This window comes from Eublepharis macularius, chromosome 8, assembly GCF_028583425.1.
Source record: "Eublepharis macularius isolate TG4126 chromosome 8, MPM_Emac_v1.0, whole genome shotgun sequence".
NCBI lineage: Eukaryota > Metazoa > Chordata > Lepidosauria > Squamata > Eublepharidae > Eublepharis > Eublepharis macularius.
This window is the reverse complement of record NC_072797.1, coordinates 113933957-113957605: the sequence shown is the minus strand read 5'-3', so window position 1 is coordinate 113957605 and position 23649 is coordinate 113933957. Positions and strand designations below refer to the sequence as shown.

The following is a 23649-nucleotide window of genomic DNA, read 5'->3' as shown; positions in this document are numbered from 1 at the left end:
TTGCAGTTGGGTTTACAATTCTATGTTGAGTGTATCATTGTTTATATATGTACTTATGAATGGATGTTACTGGTGTATTTATGAATGGATGCTGTTCATGAATTTACATATCTCTATTTTTCTAGAAATTCATATTTATTTCTATGTATCAGAGCACTTTATATGAGCATGTAGTCCCTTTGAGAGTAAATCTGAATAATTCTAGAGGTTGCTTCATTTTGTACTAACTCAGAAATAGCAACAGTTTATAATTTTGATCTTAAGAGCTATCTTTTGATAAGCCCAGAGTTGATATAGCAAGTGAGACTCTGATTTTCACTTCCAACAAAAATCATTCATTCCAATTACAGTTTTGTTCAATACAAAAACCACAAATAAAAACCACTTCTTCAAATACTAATTCCACAGTCAAGATAGCATTTTACTCTACGTGATTCTTAAATTCATACGGAAAGGAGAAAAGTGAAAGTAAAGTATTTTAAGAAAGGGGAAATCTTGATGAACTGAAAGGGGTAAACGAAAAATTTCATCCCTGGGTACTTAAAAGCAAAGACATGTTTCAAAGATGCACCAAACTCCAGAAGTCGTTGTCCAAGACACACATTGTATACTCTAGCGAAGTACACAGACCACCATGAACATCATAATGGGGAAACAACGGCTGTGTATATGCTTAGTGATACTCTTCTTTGGTGAAGTCTCATTACAGAGATGTACCAACCTTCGCTTACAGCTAAGCGCCATCAACAAGAACAACCTGGAACTTCTGAAGAACAAAATGAGAACAAACCTTCCTCTGCAATGCCTCAGTGACATGAGAGACTTCATCGCCACCCAAGACACTCTCAGGAAGATCCAAACATCCCTAGAAGAGAATCCAAAGGTGGCCATTCATGAAATCTTCCAACAGATAGTCCAGATCTTCAACCAGAACCTGACTGAAACAGCTTGGGATGAGAATTCCATGACGGTGCTCCAGACTGGACTTCACCAGCAAATTCAGCATCTGCGAACATGTTTGAGTGCAGAGATGGAGAATGGCATCCCGTCTCCGAGAAGTCAGAACGTCCAGCTTACCAGGCTGAGAGTGAAACGATACTTCCAAAGTGTCGATAACTTCCTGAGAGAAAAGCAGCACAGCCTGTGTGCCTGGGAAATTGTCCAGATGGAAGTCAAGCAATGTCTCCTGTTGGTGGACCGACTCGCAAACAGGATCCCAAACTAAGAGGTACTGTGACTTTTTAAAGGAATACTTTTGATTTGCCACCCCCCTCCCAAACAAGCCAATTTTATGTATACCTATTAAGGAGGTGGCTTCTGCTCCCTAAGACATTTTATTAATATTTCACTCGTTGTGCTTCCTCAAATTCATCAAATATTTCTTTCAACTCAAATGGGAAGATTTGCTGTAAAATTTCATAATAGGAAAATCTCAGTGGCAAATCTGTCCCAAGCATCTTTACTCTGTGTCCAGTGATCTTCCAGTGGAGAACACAATGATCAGTGCTACTATTACTCACAGAGGCAAGAGTCACTCATAGCATGAGCAACCAATACTGACCTTAGCGTGATCTGGAGCAAGCACCTCCCTAACATTTTTGTTAGTCAATTTTCTCTCCTTAAATGCTTCAGTTGAGCCAAAATCTCCAGATTCAGCTTGAAGTGTCGCTGAAGTGACATTTCACCACTCTTTCCATAGAGCTATAGATGCCTGTATTTTCTTTGGAGTAATCCAGTGCCCGTTGTGAATGACACCACTACATTTACAGGTCAGACTGCATCGACCTTTCCCATCTAAGCACATTCAAAGGCTCCACTCCTGCTTGCTCTGCTCACCAACGCCATAGCACCCTGTGCTCATCATACATAACAGTAGTTTGAATACTGAATAAGTGGTTCTGCCTCCTACCAAAGAGGTGCGGCACTGGATGAAGCAACAGCAACAGTGGCGAATTGTAGCCAAAATTAGCATTATAACGAATGTCATACCCCCACCTTTATAGCAAGTGAGGACCCAAAGCACCTCTCCTCTCTTCTACTTTATCCTCACAAGAACCCTGTGAAGGAGGTCTGGCTAAGCATGTGTGAGCGGCCCAAATCTACCAGCAACTCTAAGACAGGCAGTTAAGCTTAAGAACACCTCTTTATTTTGGCAACTTGTATCTGATTGCTCTAATGGGCCTTCCAAGTATACAGGTAGTCCTATATTACCTGAAGATTGGGAGAAATGTTTTAAGGAAATGTATGTCAGCAATGAACTGGAAGAACTTGACCCTGGTAATACGGAAAACTTAATAAACTGGCCACCAGTTGGGGCTACAGAAGCAAGGAATCTTATTCAAACTCTGAAGCCAGGAAAGGGAGCAGGTATTGACCTAATTCCTCCAAAATTAATTTAAAAAAAGAACTGTTTACCAGCAACTTTCAGTGGCGTAGCAGGGATCTGAACCTGGATCTTTTTGATCCTAGTCCAACATTCTAAGCACTACAACACAGAGACTCTGGTAGGTCAGGGAAGTTGTTAACCCCCCCCCCCCCTGTTTTGTCAGAAAGGGAATATTTTCCAGCGTCCCTGTCTGTGCTGCCTGAAAGTGCCTGGCTTCTTGTGAGTAAACCTTTGCTTCCGTTGCAAATAGCAGAGGGGCGTTGTGGAGCTAATCTGTGCCAGGATGGTTAGATTCCCTTCATTTTTTGGCACTGCTAGTGGCCAATTTGAAGACTTCATGCTTCTGAGGATATGCCAGCCACATGCAGAATACCTCCTCAGCTTCCAGTGGAAGGGGGTGGTCTCAGTGACCCATACAAGCATGTTGCAGTTCCCTTTGTTTTGAGCACTGCAACTCCCATCATCATTCTGAATCTAGAGGCAAGTTTTGAAGCTCTGAGCTTTATTTTCAGTTGAATCACGCTTGCTAGAGACAGCCAAGGGTTACAATGCAAAAAAGCGGGGGTGAGGATTTCTGGAGATTATGTGGACCAGGTTGTTTCAATTCCATCCATGTTTGGCACTGAAATTCCCATGAACATCCTGAAGCAAGGGGCTGTTTTTGGGGTTCATATCTTTATTTTCAAGTGAGTTATGGCTGCCACAGACAGCTTTAGCTTCCATTGCAAACAAGGGGAGGCCTTCTGGTGATAACCTGGGTCAGGATGCTCCAATTCCTTTGTTTTGAGCATTGCATCTCCCTCCATCATTATGAAGCGACTGGCCAATTTTGAGGCACCCAGCTTTATATTTGGATGAGTTATGCCTGCCAGGGACAACCATGGCTTCCGATGCAAATAGTGAGGGAGGGGGAGGTTTCCAGGGACTGCATGGCCAGGACGTTCTGCTTCCTTCCACATTTGGCACTGCAACTCCCATGATCCTCCTGAAACTGGTGGACAGTTCTGAGACTCCCAGTTTCAATTCCTGAGGAGTTATGCATGCTACAGATGGACAAAGACAGAGCCTTGATATATTTATGCCTTGATTTGTGTCTCTCTCTGTGTGTGATTGTATGTAAAGGTATGCATGCCCTGAACTGGATAGTACAGGTAGGCCGAGCTCATCAGATTTCAGAAGCTAAGTAGAGTTGGCCCTGGTCAGTATTTGGATGGGATTCCACCAAGGAATGCCGGGCTTTCTATGCAGAGTCAGGCAATGGCAAACCACCCCTGAATGTCTCTTGCCTTCAAAACCCTACAGGATTGCTCTAAGTCAATTGTGACTTGACATATATGATGTCCTACTAAATCAGTTATTCAAGCTGGGTTTTTTTAAAAAAATGTGTAGAATAATTCAATTTGCTACATCCTGTGAGAAACCTGTAACAAAACCAGGGCTCATTTCAAGGGGGAATGTGCAAGAACGCAGTTCCGGAAGTTCCCCAAAGAGGTCATATGTCAGGTGGCCCCGCCCACCTGACTCTCGGCCATTTTGGGCCCATTTCATCCTGGATTGGAGCAGAAAAAGCCCGGATTGGGAATCTGACGGGTGGTAGATCACTCTCCGCTCTCAGCAGCGGCCCGATCCTGACCATTTTGGGCCTCTTTTCGGCCATTTTCAGCCCCTTTTTGCCATTTTGGGCCCAATTTTGGCCCTGAATGGCCAGGATTGGGTCCAAAACAGCCAGGATTGGTGATGTCAGGGGGTGTGGCACACGCAAATCAGTTATGCCAATGACACACTTCCGGTGATGGCAAGGGGTGTGGCATATGCTAATGAGTCATGCTAATGAGTTATGCTAATGAGTCCCTCCAGCTCTTTTTCTACAAAATAACCCCTGAACAAAACCATCAATATTTGATGGTTCAAAATGTTCTGTACTTGAAATAATGCCTGAAAAGGAAAACTAATACAGAATTTTAACCACTTCTCTTCCTCCCGCAGCGTAATCTGCCGTCAGCGATGCAATGAAAACAGCTGAAAGACACTGCAGCTTCGATGGAGCACCCAAATCATTCATTTTTCATTTGATACGTCCAGTAGCATGTTTCTAGAAAGCAAAACAGACCTGTTTCTGGTTACTGACTTTGTTTTACTGAGTTAAAATTAAGATGACAAATGCTCAAAGAAAAGAAAAATACTTGAGAGACCCAAGAGATCATAAAATGTCTCTGATATTTTTAACCCTATGTTCTAAAGTAACCCTGGGAGGAAAGGCAGCATGATATAACCCCATGTTGTTATTATTATTATTATTATCTTGTCAAATCTTGGAAGTTACACAGGATCGGTACTTGGATGGGCAACCACCAAGGAAGACTCTGCAGAAGAAGGCACTGGCTATAAGTTGGTTATGCCTTTACACACACCAACTAACTCCAAATGGAATTGGATGAATGTTCCACTCACTGAGTCCAACATAATTGTTGTCTGCTAGTACTACAAGATGCCGAAAGCATGTAACCCTATGGTTTATATTTAACGATCTGCACACCTCACTCAATGGGAATTTTTCACTTGTCCTGGCTGTTGCATCTTTCTGTGCCCCCTAAAATTTGGTTCCTGTTGATCAGCAATAGTATAGGAGACAAAGTGAGTATGTCCTACAAACGCAGATGATTCATTAGTTGTCGGGAAATGATTCGTGCCAGTGAAGACTTCCAGATCTAGGGCAAGTCATAGTTAGATGAAAATTTCCCAACGATCTATAGCAGCAGCACTTCTCAGTGGAAAAGCTGTGATGAAGTACAAGCAAATTATTCTTTAATGAACTGTAAAGATGGAATTGCACTATAGTTTTATGTCACTTTTTAATATTTATACTCTTGCAACACTGTGTAAATGTTATTTATATTTTGGGAACTACAACTGAGTTTTCCTTAAATGTTTGTATTTATTGAATTGCCTTCGGCATTATTTATTTAATGTTATTTGCTGTTATACTTTTCACTGATGGAAAATTGAAATTGTTACTTCTAATAAAGAACTGCAACTCCAGGTGACATGGATGCTTCCAATTATTTTGCTAACTTGAACAAACTGAAGCACAAGTGCAATTTTAAGGAAAGCTACACCCTCTAAGCCCATTAACTTCCATTAACTTTGTTTAGGGCTTCACTGACAATCTGCAATCCGAGGTGGCAGAGCACGTTATGGGGAGAAGAAGCACAATTGTTTTGCGGATTATCTTTTGGCCCTTGTAAAATCTGAAGTAAGAGCCCCGTGGCACAGAGTGATAAGCTGCCGTACTGCAACCCAAGCTCTGCTCACATCACGACCTGAGTTCGATCCTGGTGGAAGTCGGGGTTCAGGTAGCCTGCTCAAGGTTGACTCAGCCTTCCATCCTTCTGAGGTCGGTAAAATGAGTACCCAGTTTCCCGGGGGTAAAGTGTAGATGACTGGGGAAGGCAATGGTAAACCACCCCATAACAAAAGTCTGCCAAGAAAACATCGTGATGCGACGCCCCCCCCCATGGGTCACTAATGACTCGGTGCTTGCACAGGAGACTACCTTTACCTTTAAGATCTGAAGAGGGAATTCCACCCTTCGTCTGCAATGAAATGCTTCGGGTGTAGTTAGAGCTCAAACCAGATGTAGGGCCAAGCTACACATGACGAATGACACTTGAATGGCAAATGTATTTCTCCCTGTTCACTTGCCCTCCACTCAATCCACTTGCCATTCAAGTGTCATTCGTCATGTGTAGCTTGGCCTGTAGTTAGAGCTCCCTCCACAGGGGAGATGTGCAGATTCCCATTCTGTATACTGCAAAAAAGGGGCACGTCCCTTGTATCTCCGCTCCACTATGCTCCAATTCTGTCCAATGCCCAGCATTGTGGCAGCTACTCCATACAGTAATTCCCACGGTGGCCACATCATAACCCATGTCTTATCTATGGATATATCACCCCACCACATTCATTTCTGCTCATGTGCTTTTCAGCAAAGTAGAGGCAGAGAGAGTTTATTGTTTATAGCCATAGGCCGTCACAAAGTTTCCAAACATCACATCAACTAATAAACAGTTAAATTCTAGTATCACAATGTAAAAAGATTAATTAAAATTAATTAAAACAGTACAGTATATCAAACTATCCCAGGAGTCACGAAACAGCCTCATTCAGTACCACCTTAGATCTTATCTTCTTGGCTGCTAGTGCAAACTGAGAGACTCGGTAAGAGACGTGATTATCTGCATCTGATAACAAGAACACAATCTTCTCGATTTCGGAATATGTGTTTGTGGCTGGCAGGATACTGGCCAAGAATTTAGCTCTGGGCACACTGTATAATGGACAGTAAAGCAGGTAGTGGGGAAGGTTCTCCACTGTAGATGATCCACAAATACAGCTGTGGTGTTCCATAGGGATGCGAGAATAATGCCCTGCCGAAAGAGCTGATTGCATCGTCTGAAAGCGCAGAGCGGTGAAAGACACTCTGAGGTTATAATGAGAAATGCTGGCTAGGTAGGTGGATCTTAAGTGATCAAATTTAATTAATTTATACCAAGGAGCTGCCTTGGATTTTAATATTGATAGCTGGTCCATCACTGCATCTGACTTGTAAATCCACTCCCTAAGTGGGAAATTGTTGGCTGAGACCCCTAACAGGTCGTCAGGGATGGTGTACCTTTGGCAAATGGTGAAAAGAAAGCCAGGTCGTGTGGGGTCTTTAGATAGTAATAAATTTGCTGATTGGCAGCTTAGGGAGTCAGAACTGGAAAATCTGATCCTTTTCCAGTACTTTAAAACTGCAAGGTGTACCCACGAAACAGGGGAATCCTGTTTCGGCCCTCATCAGGGCGGCCGGAGCGCCTTTGGGTAAAGCCAAAATCCGCCTCAAAAATTGATTTTGGATTACCTCAAGACTGGTTTGAATATCCTCCTTCCAACCCCACACAAAGTATGTTTACAAATTCCATTGCCAATCATCCAGTACTGAGCACTCAAGTGAACGCATGACTTTACGAACCAGCCCAACAGTGCAATCCTGATTTGGATGGTTCAGCCACTACAGTATAGTCTTTCATATAAATCATGAATACATTTTTACAAGATGATGCAAACCAAAAGCATTGTGAAAAATAATAGTGTAATTTTCTTATTTTTATGTAGAGTCTAACAAACCTTTTAGCATTTTATCATTAAATGGGCTTGAATATCCCTTGACATCCATCTTAAATCAGTCACTAACTCACAGCACCTTCTTCAACTTCTCAAAGAGGTAGTCATCTTCCTACTTCTTACAAACCCATCCTTAGGCAAAAATGATGTAGCCAGTTATCATCACCCAGTGTCCCATCTGCCCTTTCTGGGCAAAGTGAATGAGAGTGGGAGCTAACCAACTTCAGGCCTTTTGGACAACTCTGGTATCAGGCCAGGCTATGGGATGGAAACAACCCTAGTGGCTCCAGTTGATGACCTCTGCCTAAATGTAGACAACGGCCATGCTTCATTGTTGCTTCTCCTAGATCTATCCTCCATCTTTAACCCAGTAGACCACACCATCCTGCTGAGGCATGTGGAGTGATACGTAGGTACCAGTGGATGTGCCTTGGGCTGGTTTAAATTGTTCCTCATGGGGCAGACTCAAAGGGCTGCTATTGGAGACCAACTATCCTTAAATTGGGAATTATCTTGTGGGGTTCCACAAGGCACAATCTTATCCACCATGTTATTCATCATCTATAGAAAGCCTTTAGGAGAACTCTTTGTAGATATGGAATTGGATGCCATCAATATGCATATCCCAAATCTATATCTCATTATCCAAATCCCATGTGATGCAGTAGAGATACTGAGTCGCTGCTTGACAGCTGTTGTCAGGGCTGGTGCCAGAGGTTTTAGCGCCTGCGGCGGCGTACGCATGCGCCTCCGCGTGGCATGATGACATCATCGCAGACGTCATCACGCGCCGCAGGGGGGCTGGGCAGTGCGTGGACCGCCGAGTGCAGAAGCTGCAGGCTGCTGCTGGAGTGGCGCACGGAGGCTGCTCCGTGCACCGCCCCAGCAGCAGCTCACAGGTTCTGCACTCGGCTGGGGTGGAGGAGTGCGCAGCGGAGCTGAGGTGGCTGGCTGCAGCAGTAGCTGCAGCCAGCCAGGCAGCCCCGTGCTGCCGCCGCCACATGCCCCAGCCGAGCGCAGAAGCTGTGAGCCGGGGCTGGGGAGGCGCACGGAGGCTGCTCCATGCGCCACCCCAGCAGCAGCTCACGGCTTCTGCGCCCGGCTGGGGCGGAGGAGCATGCAGTGGAGCTGGCGTGGGCTGGCTACAGCTGCTGCTGCAGCCAGCCAGCCAGCTCCGTGCCACCACCGCCGCGCGCCCCAGCTGGGCGCAGAAGCCGCGAGCCTCTGCTCGAGCGGTGCACAGAGGCTGTGCCCGGCTGGGGTGTATGGCGGCGGCGACGGCAGCAAGGGGCTGGCTGGCTGGCTGCAGCAGTAGCTGCAGGCAGCCCAATCATGCCAGCTTCGCTGCGCGCGCCTCCACCCCCAACACCCCCTCCAGCGCCCCTCCAGTGCCCACGCGCCCGAAGCCACCGCCTACCTGGCCTCCATGGGCGCGCCGGCCCTGGCTGTTGTCAATTGACTGAAAGCAAAAAAATTGAAACTGAACCCATACAAGACAGAGATGATGCCGATTGGCAAAGCAGAGATTTTGAAGGACATTGTGCTTGTGACCTTTGATGGGGTTCAGTTGACCCTGGCTGAACCACATAAGAGCCTAGAGGTTATGCTAGACTCAGCACTGCTGCTTGAGAAGCAGGTAAATGCAACTGCAAAAAAGGCCTTTTCCAATTCAGACTAGCCTGGAAGATGGCCCCCTACCTTGACATGGCCAATCTGGACACCTGGATTCCTGCCATAGTAACATCAAGACTAGACTATTGTAATGTACTCTACATAGGTCTCCCCTCAAAGTCAATCCACAACAACAACAACAACATTCGATTTATATACCGCCCTTCAGGACAACTTAATGCCCACTCAGAGTGGTTTACAAAGCATGTCATTATTATCCCCACAACAAACACCCTGTGAGGTGGGTGGGGCTGAGAGAGCTCCAGAGAACTGTGACAAGCCCAAGTTCACCCAGCTGGCTTCAAGCGGAAGAATAGGGAATCAAACCCGGCTCTCCAGATTAGAGTCCTGCGCTCTTAACCACTACACCAAACTGGCTCTCAGAGACTTCAGAATCCAGAGACTTCAGTTGGTGTAGAACACAGCAGCTTGTTTACTTACAGAAGCTAGATGGAGGATGCATATCACTCCCATTTTGCAGTCACTCCATTGGCTTCTCTTTTTTTTTTTGAAAAATTTTTATTGGGTTAGAATCCATTATTTCCACATTTACATTCAATTTTCCCCAATTTTTTCATCTCTAACCCCCTCCCTTTCCCCCCCCCTTTTTGTTGACTTCCAACAGCTTTCCAACCCTTTGTCCCACTTATTCCCCTTTCCATCTTGGTTGTTACAGCCAATTGTCGTGGTCATATTTTGTAATCCACTTGTTGATTGACTGAATAACTGATTTACTAGGAATGTAAACAACATACTGATAGACTGAATAGTTGTAATGTAATTTGCCCTGAGTCCCAGTGAGAAAGGTGGTCTATAAATGAAAATAAAACAAATAAATATGTGAAACAGTTGAAAAGAAAAACCACTCCAAAGTGAATATGGAATCTTAACCACTTCTCTTTTTCCTTCCAGTCGAGTCATCATGACCTGAGCTCAATCCTGGCAGAAGCCGGGTTCAGATAGCTGTCTCGAGGTTAACTCAGCCTTCCATCCTTCCGAGGTCAGTAAAATGACTGTGTAGATGACTGGGGAAGGCAACGGCAAATGTCGTGATGTGATGCCCCCCCATGGGTCAGTAATGACTCGGTGCTTGCACAGGGGACTACCTTTACCTCTGTCAAAAAACACATGGCAGTAGATTCCAGGAAGGACATAAAAGGCATCATCCTATATGAATCAAGAGGGCAAACTAGAATACATCCAGTGATTTCCTACATCTGCACATTTCTGAGGAAGCTGGCCTACTATTACAGATTTTTTTAAAAAATTGAGGCACCCCTCTAGGAAGCTTCCAAGGAATGCCACGGTTTCTTGAACTATCATTCTTCCTTGGTTCACATTTGTCAGTGTTTTCGATAAACTCAAAGCATAACAAGGCTAAGTGCTTTCACTACTGCATTTTTAGGTACACAGTTGCCGAAAAAGTTCTTGCTGGAATCAGTGCAATGAACACGAATCCAATGAAACCGAAGAGGAATTGCAGAAGGTGGAGAAAAATGTTTTGTAGAATCTTCTGCCTTGATACTACCTCTACTGTACTAGTTTAAAGCTGGTCGTGAACTGAAATAAATAAATAATAATACTGCCTTAGGTCTCTTAAATATGTTTGTTTTCCTCCTCATGGTCTTATATTTCCCCCATAAGACTTTATTTTCATACTGCACAATTAAAAACTACATCTTACTATCTGCAGTTCAGTGAAGCAATCTGGAAACTAGTATCAAAACAGCAGGAAACATTTTGCTTTCTAGAAATGGGTAACAAAAGGAAATGAAAGAGGAATGGCTTCAGTGCTCTATCCGATTACATTTTCAGATAGTTGATTTTGAGTAATGAGCAGAGCTTGGGCTGCAGTACTGCAGTTTACCACTCTGCACCACGGGGGAAAGGTAATCCATGGAAAAACATGAGTCTAAGAAAGTTGTCTCAAAAGGTAAAGGGGTTTTTAACATGATTGCTTTATTAGATATATCATTTTACATGGGAAGAACTTGATGTAAGTATCAGTTTCTAAGACATGGGAGAAACATTATCGCTAAACATTATTCTAAAGCAGTGTAGTAGCATGAAGTCTAATGTGAATGATTAAAGGTTATGCCAGTCAAAAAGTCAAAAATAAAGAACAAGCATTTTGTTAGGACATATTATTTTTATATGAATTTAAATGTGCAGTACAGTTTTGTTTCATTTCTTATACTTAGTCTATAACGTTACTATGAAGACTTATTTATATTTTGACAATTGTTGATATGACTGGTTGGTGTGCGTTTTATTTATTGCTTTTGTTATTTAATGTAATCTTTATGCAAAATTAATGTTTATTTATATTTTAAAAGTACAGCTCTGGAAGATTCTTGGGTTGTGGACCACTGTTTTGATAAGCAGCTCCTCGTTTCATCACGGCCCCCTCCAGTGCACTTTAAACTTGCTTGCAGCTTCAAAAGCGGGAGGTGGCTGTTCCGAGAGTTGCCCTGCCAGAGCCGATTGAATTTTTGCCTGGATGTACCAGCCTGCCAAAATTTCTACTCTTTTTCTAAAAATTTCCTTTAAAAATAATTTTAAATAATGATAATGCCCATAAATGTTAAATTTCAAATGTAGACTATTGTCATTGTTCAAACTAAAAAGAGCTAAATATAACAGACTGGGACTTGAATCAACAGCCCAAGTCAAAAAGCAAGACCACTGCCTGACCGTCCAAATCTGTTAAAATTCTGTTTAATTTCAGTTTTGGAGCTTTGTCAAAAATCATGGGGAAAAACACACGGAATGCAGAACACACTGTACACCTTCATCTTTTCCAGATGCATCTCTATGCAGAATTCTGTACATGCTGAATTTTTTTAAAATTTACAGTTGTGTAACTAAAGCATATTGCTGAACAGATAAAAACAGATCCATACTTTTTGTATACAAAGGCAGGGGGAAAGTTCTTAATCTGTGCACAATTTTAAAAATAAAATTAAAAATCATGCGGGGGGGGGAGTTGCCCATTGAACAGAATGAAACTTGCTTCTGAGTAGACCTCCTTAGGGTTGCACCCAAAATCTCGCCACCTAGGGCATTGGACTCAGCAAACCCCAGGCCCAATTCCAGGCTCTGAAGAGAAAAGTTGTTTGCAACCCCGCCGCTACAAAGTCAAATCCCAAAACAAAGCACGATCCACGGAACACCTTTTTTTAGGACAGACCAATGCCACAAAGCAGTGTGCAAGATTCCAAGCTCACCAGAACTCTTCATCAGGCTGGATTTTGAGGACTTTTCTTATCTTTGTTATTGCTGTAATTGCTGGCTTTGGAATTTCAATAAAGAGATATTGTTTTTTCATGCTCACAGAAGTTAAGGTGCAACCTGACTCCAATGGCACCAATTTGTATCTTCTTGCTCACTACTATTAACCATGGGAACTCTGGCAAGAAAAGGCCTAAAAATCATCTTCCTCCCCCCGTACTTTTTATTGTGTTACTTCCAGCCTCATGAAGAGTTCTGGGGAATCTAAAAGTTTGCACAATACTTTGTTTAATTTTTGTTGGTGTCAATTTAAAAAATATGTTGATTGTGCTTTGTTTTTTGGATCTCAGACTGAAGCTCCACTGTCTAAGTTTTCATGGTCTTTCAATAGGAAGCCAGTCAGGTGTCTCCCCCGTCTTCTTATCCTTGTTTTGAACTATTCACCTCTCTTTTGTGGAGGGAGTGAAATTGGTATTTACATTTCAGAGACTACATTTCTACTGAGTTCATTGAAGTTGCAACTTTAGGGCAGCTAACATGCAAATAAAAATTATTCATTAGAGGAAGAAAATGCCAATGCAGATAACCCAGCTTGGGCTGATGGCCTTCAGTGACAGAATCAGTTGACTCCCTACTCTGGTTTTACTCTCTTAGATAATAGGCAGCTACGTTTGCTTATTTGAAGTTGGTCTCCTCACCCACAAAAGGCTCCTTTGGAAAACTACTGAATGCCATGATTCAGACCTTTCCCCATGTAGAACGAATGACTGGGTGTTACTGGGAGACCCCGGTTTTCTCTTTATTAATACACGCCTGTTCAGAACTGCAGAAGTGGTGCTGAGAGTTGTCAATCATAGATCAAGCTCCAAGTTCACATCACCTAAAGCAGAATATTTTTGTTTGGAGCAAGGGCAAAATTGCAACTGTCAAACATGAAGTGTAGGTAATTTATGGATATGTGTGCATGCGCAAACCGCTGGGATGAACTGGGAACCAACAGCACAGTGAACTCACAAATATAAATCACTTTAAAATGCTGCAACTTAAGACTGAGCCGTCAATAATATTTGTTCAACATGAGAGACGCCAAGAGCGCAGGGTTTTGATCCAATGTGATGAAGTTTGGAAGTCTGGAGGTGACACACCAAGCCACTCCAATTTTCACTGTTAACAAAAATCATTGTCAAGTAAAGCCATGTTATTTCTCAAGTACAAAAAGAAATGCATTTTTATTATACGCAAGTCTTAAATTTATATGGGAAAGATAACAGTGAAAATATGGTATTTCAAGGAAAAGGAAATCCTTATGAACTGAAAAGGAGAAAACAAAACGACTCCCTGGACATTTAAACACGAAGGACTGCTTCAAAGATGCTCCCGACTTCAGAAGAATTTGTCTGGGGTTCACATTCCACAATACACAAAAGTGCATAGACCACTGTCACCTCTGTGATTGCAAAAGGCTGGCTGCATGTTTGCCTGGTGATGCTCTTCAAGGACATCTTGTCTCAGGACTGTAACAATCTTTGCTTACAGCTATGTACCACCAACAAGTACAACCTGGAAATACTGAAGAGCAAAATGAGAAGGAGGCTTCCTTTGCAATGTATAGAAGATGGAAGGAAGCTTAGGCCTACCCACAATATTTTCAAAGACTTCCAAATGTCCCTAGAGGAGAATCTAATGGTGGCCATTCATGAAATTTTCCAGCAGATGATCCAGATCTTCAATCAAAACCTAGGAGAAACGGCCAGGGATGAGAATTCTATGGCTGTCTTCCAGGCTGGGCTTCACCAGAAAATTCAGCATCTGGAAACATGCTTGAGTGCAGAGATGGAGAATGGCATCCCGTCTTCAAGGGGTTTGAATATGCAGCTCATCCGGCTGAGAGTGAAAAGATACTTCCGAAGAATCAATGACCTCCTGAGAATGAATCAGCACAGCCTGTGCCTCTTTTGAGACAAATCACAAGAGTTGCCTTGAAATCTTAGAGCCAAGCTACAAGTGACGCCTTACACAGGTTGGACACTTGTCAGCTTCCCTCAAGTTTTGATGGGAAATGTAGGCATCCTGGTCTTGCAGCTGTAATGGAGAGCCAAGCTGTAAAACCAGGACGCCTGCATTTCCCATCAAAACTTGAGGGAAGCTGACAAGTGTCCAACCTGTTTAAGGCGTCACTTGTAGCTTGGCTCTTCCAGTAGTAAAAGTTTGTGACAGGCGCCATTCCAGGAATGACTGCCTGTGTCTATAGTAGTGGGGGCTATTTTGCCGTTCCCACATTCAGAGACAGACATTCGTGGATGGTGACAGGCAAATGTCACCCAACAGCAGCTCATTTTCTATGTATGGTAGGGATGTGTGTAGAAAACCTTCAGAAATTTTGTTTTTTTTCTCCTCTTCACAATTTCAACCCAAATTTGCACCAAATCTCACTTTTGAAATTGTAACTCCTCTTCACATGCAATCACTGATATGTGAGTGCAACTTTTTCCCAATGTGATCCCATACATGAGGAAAATACTTGGCAAGGCTGACCGTATAGGTTTCTCCAGCCAATGCAATGATTATCGTCTCACTCCCCACATAGCTGAATAAATGCGACAAATTTGGGTTTACCTCACAGAAAAGCAATCCCCATAAGGATTCAGGTAAATGGCAACTCAGTGACAATTTATAAATAAAAAAAGCATCCGTCATATAGATTTCATAAATATACTGTATAATATATACAAAGCAACATTAACTATGTCACATAAATCAGTGATAGAGTTTTGCCAAATAAGAGTAGTTCTCATTGTCATTAAAAGTTAGATTTTTCAAAGTATAGGTGATTTTCTTAGGAGATCGTAGCAAAAATCTCAACATCTCAAACGTATGAAAAAGAAATCTATTTCAAAAGAAATGTGGAAAGTTAACTAGTTCTCTTTTTCCTTTCAAGTCTATTTGCAATCGGTGATGCAATTAAAACAGCTGAATGAAACCATTACTTGAAGAGAAAGTTCAGATCAAAAGTCTTTTCACTTGTTTTCTCTCCACGGACTTGTTTTTGTGAGCAAAATAGCTGCAGTTTCAAGTTGTACTTTAAACACAGAAAGAGGTAATTTTCAGCTTTGTAGTACTACATTGAAACCCTTACATAGAAGATCAAAGACCAAACGGCAACAACAAAAGAAAACCTACTGAGGAGACTCTAACAATAATGCAACCTACGCACTTCTCCAATACATTTTCCTTTGCAATCTGCAGCTGCTCTCGGGTTTCATTGAATTGATGTTCCTTACACTGATTCTATCATGAACTGTAAGGCAGGCTGCACCTCAAAAACTCAAATATTGTACTCCGCCTACATTATACATGTTCTGTTGGCAGCAGTCAATCAAAAGTGATCTGAGGATCCACCTCTATTTTGCATGCACTTCAAAGATGACACATCTTTGAAAGATGGCATTCTTTGGAAACTTATCAAAACTTATTTTCCTCAATAAAAAAAAATGTGGCGATAATGGTGGGACAGCAGGCCAACAATAATTGATCTCCCTTGAAATATGCAGGTGCTAGACAATATTGGAATGTTCCAGTTGGTACCTCACTGGCAGTAAATGAAAATAACAACAACAACAACAACAAAAACTAGCAATAGTTTTTGCTAGCAGAAAGTAGCAATAGATTTCATTGCTGCAACACACAATATTTTTTCACATCAGTCAGTAATGAACTCTACAGAAATCAGTTATTTGATTCAATTCAGTATGAGGAGTCTGTAATAAAACCCATGCTGTTCGGTGATGCGGAATTTCCTTATTGGAAATAATGGTTAAAAGGGAAATTTGGTTCCAAATTAAGATGGACTGTTCTCTCTACAGTCCGTGAGGCAATGAAAACAGCTGAAAGAAACTGCAACTTGGAAAGTGCACCCAAATCATTCATCTTTCTTTTGTTTTCTCCAGACTCAGAGAGATGTTTCTAGGAAGTAAAATTTGTGCAGTTGACTTCATCTGTTGACAGAGTGTTTCACCAAAATTGTTAGATGTGGTTTTCAATTATGCAGTGCCACAATGAAATCATAAAATCAAGAAACAAAAAAAGAAAAAGAAAACATCTTTGAGAGAATGATCAGATTGCCTAGGATTCTCCAATACTTACCCCCCCACACACACACTTTCTGCAACTCCTCTCAAATTCTTTGCATGTTCATTCCTCGTCCTGTTCTAGCATGAACTTTCCTAGCAAGTGTGCCTCTCAAGACATAGGCTACCAGCCTCTGAATGCTTCTGACCAAACATGCATAAGACCACACTCATAAAGTATGTCGCTCGACTATTCATAAACCTTTTACTGTTTAATCTTATCTATAACAATGGTTCCAAAGTAGTTCAAGGATCTCCTGTCCTTTGTGATTAAAGACTATATGCTGTTTGTTTGTTTATATTATTTACTGTCCCCCTTTCTCACTGAGACTCACGGTGGATTATGCAACATAAATCGATGAGAATAATAAAATGAGACATCTAATAAGCAATGTAATAAGACTGGGTTTGCAGAAATCTGAAAAAAGCAGAAATCTGAACAAAGCACAAATAGTAGAAATGATATATTAAACAAGCAGTAAATGTTATTACATAAATAGAAATGCAGTGTATTGAGAACAGGATAATGCATACAGCAACAGATAACATACCATATGTACGTACTTACTTGTCAAGTTGTAATTGATTTATGATAACCCCAGCAAGAAGCCCCAGCAAGTTCCTCCATCTAAGTACCAACCCTATTTAGCTTCCAAGATCTGACGAGATTGCACTGTACCATGTTGCCTTCCCTCCCCATCACATACCATGCACAGTAGTTAAGTCCACAGATCTATTCCCTTCTTTGAAACATCTCCTGAACCATTCCATTGTAATATAGCCCAATAACCTTTATAAAAATGTCCTCCTATACAATTCTGTTGAAGTAGTTTTTTACAGAATCATGGTAGTGACAAATATGTACAAATGAGGATTAACAGTTCAGAGAATCGTGGCATAATTGGACAGCTAGTGTGATGTACTGGTTAGAGTGTCGGTCTAGGATCTGGAAGACCCAGGTTTGAATCCTTACTCTGCCATGCTAGCTCAGTGGGTGACCTTGGGCCAGTCACACTTTCATAGTTTAACATACCTCACAATGTAGTTGTGAAGATAAAATGGAAATGAGGCAAATGATCTAAGCCTCTTTGGGTCCCCACGAAGGAGAAAGGCATGGTATAAATTAAGTAAATAATTTCCTCGGTGAAAAAGTCAGTAGCGGTAGACAAGCTTCCTTTAGTCCAGTGGAACTTCACTATACAGCTACCAAGATATAACTGCTGTACAACTATTGGTCTTCCCCTGCTAAGATGCAGGACAACATTGAATACATTCTAGGTCAGTGGTTCTCAGCCTTTAGTTATGTCCCACCAATCGCTCTATCAAAGAACCTGGGTTCCACCGTGACAGAAACAAAAAGCCCACTTCTTCCAAGGACAGATACTTACAGGCATTGTGCTGGCATACCAAAAGGTCACCGATGGGTAATCTATCACAGTAGAGGATGGCAAGTGGCACTTCTAAGAGGACATGAGGATTGAGGGAGATCAAACGCTTCAAAATTATTGTGAAAACCCAGACTACTTCTGCATCCCACCAGTGATTTCTCTCTTGGTCTCTACTTCTGCCTCTTGAGAGAACTGCCAGAGTGTAATGAGTGCTTGAACAAATGGAGCTCAACCACAGGCCACAGCCAGCACCAAACGTTCTTGAAGACTCCCAGCCCCAGTGATTTGGGGAAAAGAAGGGTTTGCCCTCCCCACTGGGGCCCCATGAGCAGTGTGGCTGATATATCAGTGAGGACTCGGGCAGTCCATGAGCTGTGGGGAGATAGGAGGGAGTCGATCTGACAAACAGCTTGTCTTTGCTCCTCTGCTGACTCCTAGCTTTGTGGGCGTGCCCCAGCGCATAGCAGCTAGGAGAATGGCGGTGTTCTAGATTTCCTCCCTTGTCTCCATGATGATGAATCACAGAAACTTGGCGGGGGGTGCCTAGAACTTCGTGTAGGGTTGCTCACTCCAGCTTGAAAAATTCATGGAGATTTGGCGGCAGTGCCTGTGGTGGGTGGAGTTTGGGGAGCAAAGGAAGCTCAGCAGAGGTGGGATGCCATAGAGTCCTTCCTCCAAAGCTGCCCTTTTCTCCAGAGGAAAAGATCTTTGTGGCCTGAAAATCAGCTGTAACTCTGGGAGAACTCTGTGCCTGTTTAATTGGTTTACTACTTGCGGAGAAATCCTTTTTTTTTTTGGAAGTTTGAGCTTGATAAAACTTCTACATTGAGTTTTAAAGGGTTTTCTGTCTCCTAGATGAAAACAGGCAGAAAGGGGGAAGTCAACTACTACCAAGCCTTGTCAAATATCAGCCATCAAAGCTTTGTCTTCCTAACCAGAGACAATGAAATGGCCAACTCACATCTTGACTGGGAATCTGATCCCTAGAAGAAACACAGAACAGGGTCAAACTAGACATGCAGGTTTTTAAAGAGTTGGGTTCAGGTTCCCCAGACCTAATTTGGGTTCCACACAGTCACACAGGAGCTGTGTGGGGAATGGCTGTTAAAAAATAAAGGAGAGCCCAAAATGGCCTCAGAATGCCTCCCCACTCAAGCCATTTTCCAAAATATTGAGAGGGAGTGTCTCTGTTTTTGTTGCTCCATGTGGACTACTCTGTGTACATGGAGCAGTAAAAACAGGGAAATACTCTTCCCCTCCCCCCCCCCGGGCAGGAAAATGGCTGGGCGGGAAGACAGGAGCTCTTTCCTCTCTGTAGTGGCTTTCTGAGGCCATTTGGCCTCGCCTTTATTTTTTAACAGCAGTTCTCCGCAGCTGCTATGTGGAGACTCAAGTTGGGTCTAGGCAATCTAGACCCAACTCTTTAAAAACTGCACATGTAGTTTGACCCAGAAGAGACTTAAAGGCATTGAGGGGTTAGACTGCATCTTTCTGGAGATTTCAGGAAAAGAATGTTTGTCCCACAATGGGTGGATAACAAAGAAAATAAAATCCCTTGTCACAGAGGCAGAGGGGTGCAGCTTGGCTGACTGCATGTGGGCCAAGGAACTCTCACATCTGAATACCATCTGATGGTCGCCATTGCCATGTGGAGCAGACAAAAGGATGGCTGGCTAGAGAAAGACTCCAAAGCAACGGGAAACTTTTAGAACTCTACAACTTCTAAGCTTAAAGAACCTCCCTCAGAATAAGATCAGCCAGGCCTTCTGAAGAATAAGGGGCAGAGGAACTGCATATTTACACCTTTCTTTGTCTTGCTGGCACAGTTCATTGCTGTACAGAAAGCACATTTGTGGACATTTTACTTTTAATAAATTGATTATTTTGAATGCTGGTATTTGTTCTCTATACTATTCCATTTAAAATAGGAGCCAGGAGAAGGGAGGCAGTTCAGTGCTAATCCACTAATTACCTGGGAATGTGCACCTGCAGCAAGCTGACCCCAGGTAACCAGTCACTGGGTAGCAGGAGACCCAGGCCCTAGGAGGAGCCTTAGAATGACAACGAAGGAACGGAAGTTGGGAGCATGGGCCCTCTCAGCAGGTAATTCTTAAAATGTCCAGTTGGTGGAAGTAGTAATAAAAGAGGGAGAGGAAACTCTTCCGAGGGTTAGGAGAGTGGCATGACACGGGATGGCCGCTGGTGCCTAGAGGGCCAGACTGATCAGTGCTCACAAGTCAGCTGGGCCTTTCTGTCACACCACGCAAAAAAACTATAGTTTTACTGTGATAAGATGAACTTTGAGAAATCCAGAGTTGATAGGAAATAGGATTCCAATTTTCGGTGTTAACAAATGGAACTTTCATGTGACTTTGCATTTATGTTTTAAATAAGAAAATCTGTTTTCTAAAATTTTGAGACCATCACAGAAAAGCATTTTTGTTTTGCATTATTCTCACATTCCTATGGAAGGAGAAAAGTGAAAGTATAGTATTTTAAGAAAGGGGAAATCTAAATAAACTGAAAAAGGCAAAAGAAAACTTCAACCCATGAATATATAAATACAACAAAAAGATTCAAAAATGCACCAGAACTCAAGGCACCTTGGCCAACAAGCAGTTTCAAAGTTTTTGAGCAGCAAATCACACACAGCACCACCATGATTGCAAAGCTCTGTCTACATTTTTGCCTAGTGATGTTCTTCTTCATTGAAATCTCCTCTCAAGACTCTAAAAATTGTGACTTACAGCTAAGAACCACTAACAAGAACAACTTGGAACTTCTGAACAGCAAAATGAGAGCAAACCTTCCTCTGCAATGCCTCAGTGACATGAGAGACTTCATCGCCACCCAAGACACTCTCAGGAAGATCCAAACATCCCTAGAAGAGAATCCAAAGGTGGCCATTCATGAAATCTTCCAACAGATAGTCCAGATCTTCAACCAGAACCTGACTGAAACAGCTTGGGATGAGAATTCCATGGCGGTGCTCCAGACTGGACTTCACCAGCAAATTCAGCATCTGCGAACATGTTTGAGTGCAGAGATGGAGAATGGCATCCCGTCTCCGAGAAGTCAGAGCGTCCAGCTTACCAGGCTGAGAGTGAAACGATACTTCCAAAGTGTCGATAACTTCCTGAGAGAAAAGCAGCACAGCCTGTGTGCCTGGGAAATTGTCCAGATGGAAGTCAAGCAATGTCTCCTGTTGGTGGACCGACTCGCAAACAGGATCCCAAACTAAGAGGTACTGTGACTTTTTAAAGTTATACTTTTGTTTTGAACTGAACAGAGAATGTTAGCAAATTTAAACAGATAGTAATTAAAAACTTCAGTCTCTTCATCCCCCAAAGACATTTCCATAATATTAAAGATGTTTCCTTTGAGTCATAGTTCCAGATTTGCCTTGAAATTTTAGAGTAAGCAAAACTCTGCAACAAATCTTGTATGAGATCTTACTTTGTCCACAATGGTGACTAATCCTAAACTTGGTGGAGAGAGGAAAATGTCACTCAGAGACAGGCCAGAATTCAACTTGCATTAATGTCATGTGTGTTCTCTATGATGTTATGTAGAAAAACTCCACAAAATCTACCGTGTTAGAAAACACTTCACAAAATCTTTTTGTTGCCCTTGAAGGTATCACCTGGGATGGAATCTCTAAACTGGCCTTAGATTTCACTTTAGGCAAAATTATACTTGCCATTCATAAGTAGCCACAGATATAATCCCTTTTTGCTTTACTCTCCATGTTAATAATGCAACCACGTGGGTGAGGAAGAGCTTTGGTTTTTCCAGCCACGTAGGATAATGAAATCTCTCTAAATGACTATAAATGATGTAAAGAATATCATGCGCTGTCTGTTTCAGTGGAACAGAGCAAGAGTCCAGTAGCACCTATAAGACTAACAAAATTAGTGGTAGGGTATGAGCTTTTGTGAGCCACCGTTCACTTCATCAGATACTTCTCAGTCTGTTTCAGGCATGTGTTTTCATCATTCATACACTGCTCTCAGCCACATGAGATCCCATCACACAAACTTAGCCTTCCCATGCTGCATGTGTGGAGTTCTTAAGGGGCAATCCATAAGCCAAAAGAGATACTCAACTTCTATACAAAACCCTCATCAACTCATTTCTAATAAATTAATTCAGTTCTAATTAAGCCAGTTGAAAGATACGTTTGTTTTAAAAAGAGTGTATTCTTGCCGTGGTGCTTATAATAAAATCCTCAGTAACAGGTAGTTCAAATATGTTCCATGGTTGATTTTTAATTTTTTTTACACTTATACCCCACCACTCTCCCCAGAGCAGCTTACAACATTTTCCTCTCTTCCTTTTTTTCCTCACAACAACCCTGTGAGGTAGGTTAGGTTGAGAGTATGTGACCGGCCCAACATCACCCAACAAGATTTCATAGCAAAGCAGACAATTGACCATGGGTTGTCTAGATCCTAGTTTGTCATTCCAGCCACTATCCCCTACTGGAAAAGAAAAGCCAATATCAAATTAGTATATAATCTGAACCACTTCTCCTTTTCTTTTGTAGTGGTTATGCCTGGTGTTGCAATGAAAACAGCAGAATTGAACCACAGCTTCAGAAAGAGCACTCATACCATTCATCTTTCATTCATTATTACCTCCTGCAACACATTTCTAAAACGTGAAACATCCCTTGTTTCTTGCTGTATGCCATCTGATAGTAAACTGTGTCATGAAGTTAACAGTAAAACATAATTTTCAAATATACAAAACTACAATAAAGCCCTGCACTGAAGACCAAGGACTCAAAGAAAACATGCTTCAGTATCCCAAGACACTGTCAAAGCAAAAGATTCCCCGGCAATTAACTCCACTTTCTGCAACTCCTCTCATTTTCATGGAACGGATGACCGTTGAACTACTTTGCCTCAAGATGTAGAATGTGATGCGTAGTCCGGCAATACCCATTGCATTTGATCTATTGGAAACAACAAGACAAAACAGTGTTAAGTGCCACCCATATTTGGGGCTCAGCAAGTAAAGCCAGTGAGGCATATTACCCAAAACTGACAAATTTGAACTAACTGAAGAATGATGTTTTGCGGAATACTAGAATCTTTGGAATGGGCCCCTGAATGAAAAATAATGGTGGATCAGCTTCCGTGAAAGACATCTCTGTTCATTTTTCCTCGCAACATGGAGATGCTACAGAATATAGGATGTGTTCTAGGTTCCACTTTAATTTTATATGAGCCAAGGATAAGGCTGAACAAGAAACACCATCAGTCTAAGCCAAATCTGTGACCTAGAACTTGCCCCAGATTCCCTCGAATCCTTTATGGCAGAATCACAGAGTTAGTTGACAGTTAAATCAACATTGAATGAGCTCTGTAAAGATAGACCAGTTGGAAAACATTGCTTTTCTTCCTTAAATGTATAATTTAATATGCAGTACATTTATCAAGAGTTTATGATTAATGTTTGAGAAAGGCTACATGGAAGAAGTTTGCCAGATCTGGGACAAATGAACTGAAATGACTGCAGAGGCCGAACTCAATGGAATGGCCACCACTAGCACCAATCAATCATCCAGTCAAACTATTACAGCTGAAATACAAGCTGCTTATCAGGGCAAATGATTCTGTTATAAACTGCCTACATCAAAGAGCATTCTCTCTTTGCGTCTTTTAAAAACATTTGT

General features: G+C 42.3%; 3 protein-coding genes across 3 annotated transcripts; all 3 read left to right on the top strand.

Moving 5' to 3' along the window:
- The first annotated feature begins 634 nt into the window (after window positions 1–634).
- Window positions 635–1225, top strand: LOC129335157 (interferon omega-1-like). Its single transcript, XM_054987605.1, has one exon. It carries the CDS (start codon window positions 635–637, stop codon window positions 1223–1225), a length of 591 nt encoding a protein of 196 aa, XP_054843580.1.
- Window positions 1226–13939: 12714 nt separating this feature from the next.
- On the top strand, window positions 13940–14413 carry LOC129335156 (interferon omega-1-like). The gene has a single exon (XM_054987604.1). It carries the CDS (start codon window positions 13940–13942, stop codon window positions 14411–14413), a length of 474 nt encoding a protein of 157 aa, XP_054843579.1.
- A 6215-nt stretch (window positions 14414–20628) lies between these two features.
- On the top strand, window positions 20629–21210 carry LOC129335155 (interferon omega-1-like). The gene has a single exon (XM_054987603.1). The coding sequence runs from the start codon at window positions 20629–20631 to the stop codon at window positions 21208–21210; it is 582 nt and encodes a 193-aa protein (XP_054843578.1).
- Window positions 21211–23649: the final 2439 nt, after the last annotated feature.

Excerpts from the sequence above, each read along its gene's own strand:
- LOC129335157 (XM_054987605.1), top strand. The coding sequence starts at position 635 with ATGAACATCATAATGGGGAAACAACGGCTGTGTATATGCTTAGTGATA.
- LOC129335156 (XM_054987604.1), top strand. The coding sequence starts at position 13,940 with ATGCTCTTCAAGGACATCTTGTCTCAGGACTGTAACAATCTTTGCTTA.
- LOC129335155 (XM_054987603.1), top strand. The coding sequence starts at position 20,629 with ATGATTGCAAAGCTCTGTCTACATTTTTGCCTAGTGATGTTCTTCTTC.